Source organism: Myzus persicae, unplaced genomic scaffold (assembly GCF_001856785.1).
Source record: "Myzus persicae strain clone G006 unplaced genomic scaffold, MPER_G0061.0, whole genome shotgun sequence".
Classification (NCBI taxonomy): Eukaryota; Metazoa; Arthropoda; class Insecta; order Hemiptera; family Aphididae; genus Myzus; species Myzus persicae.
In genome coordinates this window covers 1,127,743-1,140,180 of record NW_019101569.1, presented here as the reverse complement: position 1 = coordinate 1,140,180, position 12,438 = coordinate 1,127,743, and the positions used below count along the sequence as shown (strand labels likewise).

The 12,438-nt window shown below is 27.7% G+C and overlaps 3 protein-coding genes and 1 long non-coding RNA gene across 7 annotated transcripts; 1 reads left to right on the top strand and 3 right to left on the bottom strand.

Moving 5' to 3' along the window:
- Positions 1 to 270: 270 nt before the first annotated feature.
- On the bottom strand, positions 271 to 1,414 carry LOC111029665 (WASH complex subunit 3). The gene is made up of 3 exons (XM_022308777.1): positions 1,397 to 1,414; positions 1,150 to 1,314; positions 271 to 1,094 (listed from the first exon to the last, which is right to left on the bottom strand). The coding sequence occupies exons 1-3, from the start codon at positions 1,412 to 1,414 to the stop codon at positions 753 to 755; spliced, it is 525 nt and encodes a 174-aa protein (XP_022164469.1). The 3' UTR covers positions 271 to 752.
- A 1,234-nt stretch (positions 1,415 to 2,648) lies between these two features.
- On the bottom strand, positions 2,649 to 4,445 carry LOC111029666 (60S ribosomal protein L44). Its single transcript, XM_022308778.1, has 4 exons — positions 4,315 to 4,445; positions 2,966 to 3,139; positions 2,782 to 2,898; positions 2,649 to 2,723 (listed from the first exon to the last, which is right to left on the bottom strand). Exons 1-4 carry the CDS (start codon positions 4,315 to 4,317, stop codon positions 2,703 to 2,705), a joined length of 315 nt encoding a protein of 104 aa, XP_022164470.1. The 5' UTR covers positions 4,318 to 4,445; the 3' UTR covers positions 2,649 to 2,702.
- A 904-nt stretch (positions 4,446 to 5,349) lies between these two features.
- LOC111029651 lies at positions 5,350 to 6,713 on the top strand. The gene is made up of 3 exons (XR_002604032.1): positions 5,350 to 5,457; positions 5,737 to 5,862; positions 6,607 to 6,713. It is a non-coding gene; the product is annotated as an uncharacterized LOC111029651 (long non-coding RNA).
- Positions 6,714 to 8,877: 2,164 nt separating this feature from the next.
- Positions 8,878 to 12,049, bottom strand: LOC111029650 (L-2-hydroxyglutarate dehydrogenase, mitochondrial). 4 transcript variants are annotated; one of them, XM_022308749.1, is made up of 7 exons: positions 11,767 to 12,049; positions 10,432 to 10,949; positions 10,197 to 10,370; positions 9,842 to 10,006; positions 9,650 to 9,759; positions 9,401 to 9,580; positions 8,878 to 9,331 (listed from the first exon to the last, which is right to left on the bottom strand). In XM_022308749.1, exons 2-7 carry the CDS (start codon positions 10,921 to 10,923, stop codon positions 9,106 to 9,108), a joined length of 1,347 nt encoding a protein of 448 aa, XP_022164441.1. In that variant the 5' UTR covers positions 10,924 to 10,949; positions 11,767 to 12,049; the 3' UTR covers positions 8,878 to 9,105. The 4 variants fall into 4 exon arrangements, with proteins under 4 accessions (XP_022164441.1, XP_022164442.1, XP_022164444.1 ...); XM_022308750.1 differs by having other exon boundaries at positions 11,793 to 12,049; XM_022308752.1 differs by lacking the exon at positions 11,767 to 12,049 and adding an exon at positions 11,560 to 11,716.
- Positions 12,050 to 12,438: the final 389 nt, after the last annotated feature.

Sequence of the window (12,438 nt, the reverse complement as noted above, 5' to 3'; positions counted from 1 at the left end):
TTTTTTTTGGGGGGGGGGGGGGCTTAAACACTTAGCCAACATTAACTTGGATGCATCGTTGTAGAAAGTATGGTAAATGAACTGTTATCACGTGGGTAAAACAAAATTATAAAAATGCTTTATTAAGTATTATAAAGAGGTGAAGATTTCTTGTCCTAATGTAAATATATCAGCGGTCAGTAAAAAATAGAATTTTATAATTATATTTTAAATACAATACAAGTATAACATAACAAATAAGTAGGTAATAAGTAATAACTATTAATAATATAGAATTATATAAGTCTTATAAGTATAATTATTAATTTAATTATTTTATCACAAATGACACAACAGTGGTGTTTTTACGGAGGAGATATGTGTGTCCGATGTTTTCTCAGAGCAAAAATATAAAAAATGCTGGCATATTATTGGTACATGAAAAAAAAAATTATGATAACATAAGTTATGGTATTGCAATACCTTAAGTGTCCCCCAGTTTTTTGTATGGCATTAGACATAATACACACCAGGGTGTATCCAGAATCTTTGTACTGAGGGGACACTTAAATTAAAAACATATAGAAATAAAACATTATATTTTTTTTTGTGAACGGGAGGGGCATATGCCCCCAGTGTCTCCCAAGGATCCACATACAATTAAGTTAACTGTTATGTGGTAATAAGATAATGTTCATGTAAAAAAATTAATGTTCACTAAATGTTTTGTTATATAAATCACTATACAAGAAATTATAAATCATAAAGATATATCACAGTAGTTTAGGATCCAACCCTTCATTGACCATTTTTAATTCAACAGCGCCTCTAGGCACACCAAATTGAATCATTTTACGATATTTTAATATTGTTGGATCCACAATTGGCTCACTAGGACTTTCATCTACAACAACTGGTTCTGAAATAATATTGTCTTCAGTTTCACCATGTTTATCAGTTGTCTCAGATTTATTAAGTCCATCGGTTGCCTCAATTTTTTTATGTTCATTGGTTACTTCAATATTATTTGAATTATCTTTTAATTGATTGCTGGGAGGTTCACTTTTTTGAAATTGAGATGATTCCAGTTCTCGTAATTCAGGAACAGAATTTAACTAAAATACATATTATGTTATGTAATGTGTCATGTAATATTTAGTTAAGTTGTACCTTAGTTTCTAATATACACAAAGAAGCTGAAATTTTTTGTAACCGTTGTTCAGATTTCATCATCTTTGCTTCACAATGAGTCATGAAATTGTTTAAAAATGTTACAGTGGAAGTAATGAAATGATTAATATATGTAACTAATTGACGTTGTTTCATAGGAGGAACCTAAAACGAAAAAAGGTCAACACAAAATATAATTAAGCTGGCTGGTCAAAAATTTATAATGATACAGGTTATAGGTACTTACTTTTTTAAGTTCTTCCATTTTTGTTTGATTGAAGAAATAATAATAATGTCACAGTATGCTAAATATTCAACAGCAAAACATAAGAAATATGTGTTGTTAATTGCTACTTAACAAAATACAAAAAGAGAACCACATCAATTTGAAGTTCGGAATTCTCAAATCTTGAGCCTGTTCAATCCCCCAAATTTAGTTTTGTGATAAGAAATTTGTTTTGAATCAGTGATAAATGATAATAGTTTTCATTTTCACCACGAATTAAGATATATCTTAATTCGTGATTTTCACTCATAGGTTTGTGCTTACATCACGAAATATTAATTATCTACAACTATCTTAATTCGTATTTTACATTTATCATGTGTATTTTTTTTTAAAGAATTTATGAAAATATCAAATTATTTTATATTTCAACCATTAAAATTTAAGTAAAAAAAATAGATGATACACCAACTGTTTTTGATTTTCCATATTTTCATTTACAAATCTAATTTTTGTATCTCACTAAATTATTATTTGTTAATTGAATATTCATTACCTAAAGAATTCCTAGAAAATCCTTCAGGTAAAAATTTGGTGTACACAAATCATTTCTATTATCAAGTTAATAAAAATTTTTTCCAATACAATATTTTATTCCTGGTGTAGTATTGATTAGATATTAATCAATACTCCAGTATTTTTGTATCTATTACATTTTCAAGTAGTCTGCATTAATGCAATTAGCAATTAATGTTTTAAAATATAAAAAATTATATACTTTTTTAAAAATTAATATTACATTTATCTTCATCCGCTCAATAGAAGAGTACTTTTTCACTCACAACTTACCAAATAAGACAAGAGTATTCGAATTGTATGTAACAAATATTTGTCAGGAGCCATGGCACAGAAGAGGAATAAAAAAATTATGAAAACTTATTTTTTTGTTGTAATGTAGGGCAGACAACTATTGAATTTCAGATTCACATGCTTAATATTATATTGTCTCAACAAAACCTTGATGTATTCATAATATATATTATAAATAATTAAACAATTTTCACTAACATCTATTTAAGTAAATGATTACTAATACCCAAGTATGAAAAAAAAAGTTATCTTCTACTACTTATAAACTCCAGCAATCATTTAAGTATAGGCTTAAAATAAGTCCTTACATATGAATATCGTGTACAAAATAGTGGGAATGTGGTAGGAAATAAAACAGTATGGAATATTAAAAGAATTATTTGTCAAGAAATAAAAAAGCACATTTTGCAGTAGCACTTATATATTGGTCTTAAAAGTAACAAAAAAATGTTTGGACTTAAAACTGGATCATTTGTCCCTGAAAAATAAAAAAGATAAATTATAAAAATGAAATACATTAACATTTTTTTTTTTACCTTTCGTTTCTTGTCACCTCCCAATTCAAAATGCTTGCAACGTTTCAATGGGATTTGTTTACGGTATTTGCATTCGGAACACTCCATCCTTAATACAATTTTCTTGGTTGTTTTAGCCTAGTGAACAATTACTCATATTTAATTTCAACTTATTGGTTAAATATTTCATAATAATTTTTTATACCTTCTTTCTGAAAATAGGCTTAGTCTGACCACCGAAACCACTTTGTTTTCGGTCGTAACGACGACGACCCTGGGAAGCTTGACGTTCCTTAGACTTTTTGTACTGTGTTACCTTGTGTACCTTATGTACCTTACATTTCTTGCAGTACGTACGTCTCTGTTTAGGTACATTCACCTGAAATCAGAAATTGTATTTAAAAATGATAAAAATGCATCAAATTAGTTATTGGCATTAACAAAAAAACCATTATATATATGATTTCAATTATATGAATGTACATAAATTATGAATAATGCATTGTAATAATTAAGCAGTAAGGCTTTATATGTTTAATATGTCAAATATTTGAATCACAATGTAACAGGGAACGGATATTATTGTAATTACATATTTAAATCAGATAAAAAATGTGTAAGATTTAGATCATTTTAATTGAAATAAACTCATATTTAATATATTAATTAAAGTCATTTTTGTTTTGATTTGCTTTATTTAATCATCCAAGTATTGATAAACCGCTATTAATTATACCATCGATAAGTTCAATAATAATAGGCAATGATAGCCTGAAATATCCAGATTAGTAACTTTTGACAACAAGCAAATATTTGTACATTACCTAAATGGTATTAACGTACTTAGATGCCAATAAGTACATACCTATAACCTATGTCATGTTCAAGTAGAATATTACGTCTTAACTGTAGTTCAGATGGAATTGTATGGTAACTGTAATGTGTACATCAAATTTGTGGTGTTTTTATAAAAATTTGTTGGTACATAAAACAAACCACTGGAAACGTGAAATATGTCCTTGTCAAAAAACTCATACATTGTTGAAGAATCACAACATTTCGTTACATATTTGATGAAAACAAGTACAAATTAAATATGTATAACACCCATAAATTTGACGCACGTATTATTACTTTCATAAAATCTGATCCCTAATTATAATATTGAGAAATGAACCTGAAAAACAATATTATGTTCAGCTTTAGTATGTATATTATACTAGGGAAATCAATGAGATATCCCATTGTGGCACATTTCGATTTATTGTAACAGAATAATAGGTCAGTAAATATTAAATTCGACATGTTCAAAATCCTAATAGAAGTTATTTTGAAAGTCCGAAGTGCTCTAATTAATTCAAGAAACCGAGGGATGGATTTCTGAAATTCATGGTTTCGGATTATAACATATAGAAGAGACTTGAAAATACCACAAGACATACTTAAAACTTTAGAAATTATTCAAACTACTCATGTATCAGACACCATAAAGTAAACGAATAGTGCATTTTAATCATTGTACTTTAAGATCGAAACGGATAAAATTTTACTTACCATTATTCCAGTTTTTCGGTAGAGGTTTTATTAACACGACGAGTAAACTTCAAGAGAATGACGTTCGAAGAGAAGAACAACAAAACATGTCGAATGTATCAGTGATAACGACAATGAGCAGTCCAAAGACATTGTAAAAAAACGTATCATTATCCATTGCGGGGCTGCTACAGATTTCCCGATTTCGATAGCACCTAAACATCATCAAAATTAAATTTCGAGAGGTCAGTTATGCACTTATGCCAGTCTTAGAACAATAAATTTCTCGCATGAAATAAAAAATAAGAGTACCGTGTACTTAGTCCATTGTCGACTTGTACTATAATAATATAATGTAATAATTAATAAATAATAACTAATAATAATAACTTATTATTACTAATAAGCTAATAAGTAAGAAGTAATAATTACTAGTTATTTCCGACAGTAATTTAAAAGTTATAAGTTACTCTGAATCATAGTTATTTTTACCAAATTTCATAATTTCTTCAACACTACCACGATTAAAGATATCTTTAATTATGACACTACTGAAAATTAGGTTGTAAAATGTATGTTTACTCCACAGATATATAAAACAATTTATATTTTTTTAATTTTTTATTATTATTTTAAGTTTTATATATCTGTAGTTATAACACTAGGTATATATAATAATACAGTGTTATGTATTGATGATTCATATTTATATTTAATTTATTTTTACTGTTAAAAGTTGTTTTTTATACATAATTTATAGCTAAGCATAAACCATATTCGGACATAAAATTTAAAAAAAAAAATTTCTTATTAATTGAGTATCTGCATATAAAATTGCGTACCCGTCCCTATCCACTGTACGAGAATAAAATGCGTAGGTTGTAGACTCTACAATGTAGAGGAATATTATGGACTGTGATTATTGGTTATACTGTCACATAGATAGTGATAAAAATATAAAATGATAAGGTTATGATCAGTCGGTAATTTAATTTGAAATTGTCCGGTCTTTACTCTTTTCTTTGATTTTTGTAAAAAATGGACCAAAATCTATTAAATTTTTGGAAAAACTACGAGGACATAATCAATTGGGGCTATCGAATTTCTGGGGCTCGGGGATTGGATAGCGATAGTTCGTTGGCGACAATTAATATTGATACGAAGGTAAGTTCTTTTCGATATTTTGGGCATAAATTCCTGGCTGTTTTATCCGTGTCCAATATTGAATATTTTTACGTTTTTAATTCCGTGAGAAGTGTTGTAGTTCGTATGATCGAAATGTTGGTGTAAATGTAGCTTAGTTCCCCCTCGCCAATTTGATATTTTTATATCGAAACTGTAGGAACTCGACGATTTCTGAATGATGGTGCAATCATAATTTTTCGTTCGGACATTTTTGTTGAAGTTCTTTAACTTCCTAAGTATGCGATTTTACGTTTATAGGTATTCACGGAACATAACATTATTGCCATGTGAAGGACTTTGAGCTCGGTGACTGGAGTCAGCAGGCGAAGGAATCATTTTATATTACTTGAACTGACCAACAAGTCTGGTGACCGGAGCTGGCAGGTGAAGGCGCCATTTTAATATAATTATGTTATTTTAATAGGCAAGGTTACAATATACTCATTAACCTATTGTCTACCTGAAGATAATTGCAAAACAACTTAATATAGCTTATTCTATTATCATGAAGATACTATCGCAGTATTGCCGCAAAAAAAGGTTTTATTCTGGGTATTTGGCAAAATGTATGTTTTTAAAGCGATGTTGTATACTCGTATTTTAAAGTTAGAGCCATTACCTGAGCTTTTTAAATAAGCTGGGCGTTTGTATGATCCATCAGTTATTTTTGAAACATAAAATAATGCAAAAACAACTAAGTCCAATTCAGCTACTGATGACGAAGACAACATTGAATTGTTGTACATTTTTTACTTTATTACCGATATATTATGTTTTAATAAATATATCATTATTACATTTATAGTAAGTTTATTCTATAATTTTATTAATTCTGATTGCACCATCATTTTTAACATGTTAGAACACAAGTATCAAAAGAGTAAAAAGATATGAAAAACGTGGTAAATTATAGCGTATTGGGTATGCTGAAAAAACCCAAATTTGCTGAGTTCCAAAGGCAATAACTTTGAAACTAAGTTTGATCTACAAATTCTGATTGTACCACCATTCTTAACCCTATAAGATAAAAAAAATTCAAAATGGTGAGGGGGAACTAAACTGCATTTGTTCTTAAATATTTCATGTATTTTTTATAATAACTTATTGTATTTTATATCTATTTCCTAGGAAATTAATAAATGTACAACTTTTAGCACTGAAGAAAATGAGGATGATGTTGATGCTTGCTCTACCGATGGTAGCGTTGATATTGATTTAGAATATTTGAACTTTTCAAAAAAAACCTTGGAACATCAAGAAAAAATAGGTTAGTATATGTTCTATCTATTAATTTACTAATTAATGTGATATAATTAGTAATTTTAAAACATTAGTATACTATTTATTGAAGTATAATAAATGGATATGGTTCATTGTTTGTAGAATTAGAAAAGAGAAAAGTCGACAAAGAGTATGGATTATGCAATTCACCCGGTTTTGAAAATGGTAATGATCTGCTTATTGGATTTTTAGTATGAAATAATTAAACATTTTTTATACATTATTCAACTTATGCGTTTAAGCGTTTTATAAATTTAAACATAATTCAATTCATGGGTTTAATATTATTAACAATTAAAACGTTATGAACAATTTAGCTTTTTATGTTTAAACGTTATTCACATTTCACTTGAATTTATAATCTGCTGGTAAGTCTCATAACTCATAAGTGACACAATCATTTGTACAATAATAAAATGCACATACCATGAAAATATATTTTTTTGTCAAATGACAACTCGTATGGTGTATTACCAATGTGTCGTTGGTGTTGACTGAAAGTATTTTTGATGAGACACACTATACAAGTTAAGCACCAACATTGAACAGTGTTATTTATACTTTCTAAGAAGGTCTATTTATAAATCATAATTGGTGATGTGTATTTTGTGTTTGAAATATTTATTGCCATTTTAAACTTTCTATTACATTTATTTTATTTTGATTAGGTACCTAGTAATTTAAATTACAATTCGAAAACAACTAAATATATTATACTGATAGTTATAATTTTTTTTCTGCTAATGTTATGTTTTAATCATCAATAATTTCTACTAGTTCTTATGTTATTCTATATTAATTAAAATTGTTTATCGTTTGTTTATCGTTTAGTGTTATGTTAACCGTTATCAATTTTAATTGGTTAACGTTTTACTCGTAACATTATAAAAAGGTTTTGAAATCCTGGGTAATGTTTTATTAATTTTGATTGAGTTTTTCGTGTTAATAAATATATGCATTCAAGTTAAAATAGTTTTCATAAAAATTAAGTGTAATTTTAAATTCATAGTCTACCGTGATGGTATAAACCTTGATCTATGTTGACACTTTAAAACAATTATTTTGGGTATTATATCTTATGTAATACAATATTTCTAATTTGTGCATTTGTTATTAATGAAAGTCTAGAATTATAAATTGCTTTTGGGTTGCCACGGTTGAGATTATTCACTATTATATTCTTTGGTTAGATTATTCTAATTATTCTACATTTTTTTAAAATTAAAATTAAGTCATTTGGCTATTTGTGTTACAGAATCTACCAGTGTAACTGAGGTAAATGAGATTAATCCAATTGAACTCTATGGTTCAAAAGTAAATGAGATTAAATGTCTTGAAAATAAACTGCAGTTTGAATTTGATAAATTTTGTTCTATGAAGAAACCAGTATTATGGCCTGGTATGGCATTTAACTGGGATGTACCAGGTAGCTATGATAACTAATTTATTCTGTATACCTAAATACAATTATTTGCTCATAATAATTATTGACTTACTATGAGTTGGGATGTGATATTGTCATATTGAAAGATAAGTATTAATACTTTTACTTGGTATAGAATTGAATTAAAATATATAAAGAGAGTATCAATATTTGATCTTATGAATACCAAATTTTATTTAAAAGTTGATGACACTCCCAAATGATGGTGTACCATAATTTTTATTTTTGCTTATAAAATAAAATGTATCAGTTTTAAATACAATAATTCCTTAAAAAGTTCTTCTTAATACATAAGTACATAGATAAGTATAATATGCATAAGTACATAAACTGCATGTGGCCAAGACATAATTCAGATATTTAGAAAAATATAAAAAAATTAATGAACATCAAATATTTGTGGAGATGTTTTTAACATTAATCTTTGTAATACATTGTCATTGTTAGTCCCAAATCATATTTGTCACTCAATGTTTTACTACTATTAACTTATATTAGATAGAAGTTGGAATTTTTGTTTGTATTGTGAATAGTTCTATGATTTTATAATTCAACTAGTTTTTTATATTTTATGTTTCTTGTTCTTAATTAACAAAATACACAATATTTGTGCTAATTTTTTGGTTATTATTATTTTTTATTTAACTTAATAAATAATAATGAATAGTAATAAATGCAGAATAGTCATCATCACATTTATTATGGTGGTAATATAATTTGTATTTTTGATTCAAAATCATACATTGTATTTGGTTAATGTGCTTCTCTGTGTAAAAATTAGCCTGTTTGGTTAATATTTTCTCAGAGACTTAAATCTATGTTAATTTTTAACAAATGTACCTTACTCACACCACATAAACTAAAGTAGATCACATTATCATAACACTATAGATATTGATAATTTAATTTGGTAAAAGGTTTAAATGCGGGTATTTTGCAAACATTTTGTCTACAATAACTTCACCAATTGGTAGTGATGATGTTGCCGAAGGTGATGGAGCACTTCGGCAATGCATTATTCTATACTTCACTAAATCTGAAGGATCATTTGAGGCTATGTCTAGCACTAAATCCTCTGCCATTGTTCCATCTGCCCACAGTGGTTGAGCACGAACACCCGTAGGACCTCTATTCATTTGTGTAACAGGCGCATCAAATAAATAAAATTATGTTGATATATATTTTTTTTAATTTTACCTTTTAATATCATTTTGTTTGATGGCTGGAATATAATTTTGTATTTCTTTTAGCTGCTTGGCAGGAAATAAAGACTTGATAGTTTCATTTATGCCAAATTTCATATGTTTTGCCATTAGTTTTTGTACACCATCTAGTTTTAAAAGCCTTATTGTATTAGAAATACTAACATCATTCCAGCTAAAGACATGAATAATACATTAACATCTCTAGTATATTAATTAATTTTTATTTATCTGTATTAAAAACCTGTATCCTTCTTGTTTTAGAGCCAGAACTGCATTTGGACCCAAAAAAACCGAACCATCCATTCTTGGTGTAAAATGAACACCAAGAAATGGTAAACTGGGATCAGGCACCTATGAAGAGATAAATATATCTAATAATAAATTTATATCATGATGTATAGTGTACAAATTGTATTATAAAATTAATCATTACTGGATATATATTGCCTTTAACAAGATGTGCTTTTTCTTTGCCAAGTAAAAGATATTCACCTCGTATGGGTAATATGTATGGATCAGCTTTACATCCAGTCATCAATGATAATTTATCAGATTGTAGTCCACCACACGTAACAACATAATCTGCTAATACTTCGTTCTGTAATTTTTTTAATAATTTAAATTTTATGAATTAGAAATTATTTTTTATAAACCGCATAAACATGGCGTGTTGTGTTGGTTACATTTTCGGGCAATTACCCATCCAATAAAGTGTCAGATAGTTCTTAACACGTGCCACGCCATGTCTCTTTCAATTTTTTAGGAGTATTACTATACAATAAAAGTACATTTTTTTCAGAAATTATTTTAAGTGCTCTGTTATGTTTACATTCTTCAAATGATTTCACTTTAAAATTGTAAATTATTTGACCACCCAAATTTGCGAAGTCTGTTGCATAATGTTTTGTCACTACTGCCCAATCCACAATTCCTGTATGTGGTGAATGAATTGCTCGTACACCCTATAAACATCCGAGTGTAAAAATATTAATCTAAGCTTTATTGTGTCTTATATTGACTTACATTACAATATGGTTCAATGGTCTTGATATCATTTCCATTTATCAACTTTATATCAGGAGTACCATTTTCTAATCCTCGCTCATACAAGTCATTTAAACTTTTTATTTGGGATTCTTCAGTGGCAACAATGAGTTTTCCACATTTTTTATGTGGTATATTATTTTTGGCACAATATTCATAAGTTTTATAGAGGCCTTCAATGCACATTTTTGCTCTCATCGAGCCTGGTTTGTAATATATGCCCGCATGTATAACTCCGCTGTTGTGTCCGCTTTGATGAACTGAAGGCTGATTTTCTTTTTCTACAAGACCTACACGTAGATGCTTATTGCGTGATAATAATGCTCGTGCAGTTGCAAATCCAACAATACCTCCTCCCACAACTAATACATCGTAACTATTCTTCTGACCTTTGCTATAAAAACGAGCGTATGAACTTGAAAATAAGTTAACAATTTCCATTTTCATTGTAGTTATTTGGACTGGTTTCATTTTGGTTAAGGTATAACAGTTGTTTTCTAAACAAAGAAGTAAGACAAGAATTATTTTAACTCTTAAAATTGTATGTTATTATTCAATTATTGTTAATGTTTTAATTTAAGACCTCATATATTCTAATGATATTAAAAATGTTTTCATGTACATAACAAAAACACATTTTAACTTTGAATTACAAAATAATAACTCAAATTAATGAAGAACAGTAATTACAAATTATTTTTTATCTTTTCTTAATTTTTATACCCATGGTCTTAGAAAGATTAATAATATGTACATAGTATTATAGTTTTTATAATCATTGTTCACACTTAATTATATTGATATTGTTTTAATCTTTGTTATTGCACGATTTCAAACAAACACTTGAAAAATAGTACAAAAATTAATAATTTCAAGTTTTAAATTGTGGGAATATCTTTTTTTAAAGGACAAAAGAATAATAAACTAATAATACGGTAACTATAAGGAAATGCTGCCATTTTTACATCTTGTATAAAATAATAAAAATGATCTCTATAGCAAGTCCACTTTTGTCTATTCATAGTATATTATCTTAAATTGAGATTTAAAAAAATTCAGCTCGACATGGTTAAAATGATGACAGGACAATGTTTCTATTGTTCTTACATTATATAGGTAGATTAATAAATACAAATCTAAACCAAAAACCGGTAAAAAAGGTATACTTATCTATGTCAAAAACCATTCTGAATTCACTATAGTATCATTAAAACTACCCTTTATCTAGTATAATACAATTATGTTTACTATATCATTAGTTTACTTAAGTCCATTTCACGTCAGAGAATATTGAAGCAAAAAGTTATTAATTACTTGTTCTGTGAATATACAAATCTTACTAGATAAATATATTCGAAGTTTGAACGTTTCTTTTGTGACTGCTGTTTGTTGAATAAATTATTAGTCTAATTAAGGGACTCGTCTTTTATATTTTGTACTTATTAATTCTTCGTAGTAAAATCAGAAAATAATTATTAAAGAGTAAAGTGCTAACTAGTGAAGGCTAAACTACTCCCCAAGTTCTAAGTCCCATCTTAACCTACTCCATCCGTTTTTAGGAGTCAAATATGAGACAACGATAATAGATTATAATTAAACATATACGTAACTACTATATAACTAGTCTCGTAAATCACAAGCACAACAGCTGAACAGCTGTAAAAAAAAAAAAATGTACAATATAGATAAATAATAAATAAATAATAATATTATCTAATATCTATACATTTCAAAATAGTCCTGCCCATACATATTATATAAAAATGCCAAGCCCGGTTATCTCTATTTTTTTATCATCGAATGTCCGTGACCCACAGATATCTATACTATACTAGATAGCGAACTCCCGTTATCAGGTGAAGCTCACCGTCGATGTAGACGCCATTTTTTCGGGGGTCAAAATATTTCTGCATTAACCTAGATACAATACAAACATGTCATGACAAACATGTGGAATTCGATTTTAAAATGTACTCCTAATTAATA

Excerpts from the sequence above, each read along its gene's own strand:
- LOC111029666 (XM_022308778.1), bottom strand. Across the intron at positions 2,899-2,965 it reads AGCCTATTTTCAGAAAGAAG|GCTAAAACAACCAAGAAAAT; the intron begins GTATAAAAAATT and ends ATTGTTCACTAG. Across the intron at positions 2,724-2,781 it reads GAGGTGACAAGAAACGAAAG|GGACAAATGATCCAGTTTTA; the intron begins GTAAAAAAAAAA and ends TTTATTTTTCAG.
- LOC111029650 (XM_022308749.1), bottom strand. The coding sequence starts at position 10,923 with ATGAAACCAGTCCAAATAACTACAATGAAAATGGAAATTGTTAACTTA. Across the intron at positions 10,371-10,431 it reads CCATTGAACCATATTGTAAT|GGTGTACGAGCAATTCATTC; the intron begins GTAAGTCAATAT and ends GGATGTTTATAG. Across the intron at positions 9,760-9,841 it reads TTAAAGGCAATATATATCCA|GTGCCTGATCCCAGTTTACC; the intron begins GTAATGATTAAT and ends ATCTCTTCATAG.
- LOC111029665 (XM_022308777.1), bottom strand. Across the intron at positions 1,095-1,149 it reads TGTGTATATTAGAAACTAAG|TTAAATTCTGTTCCTGAATT; the intron begins GTACAACTTAAC and ends TATGTATTTTAG.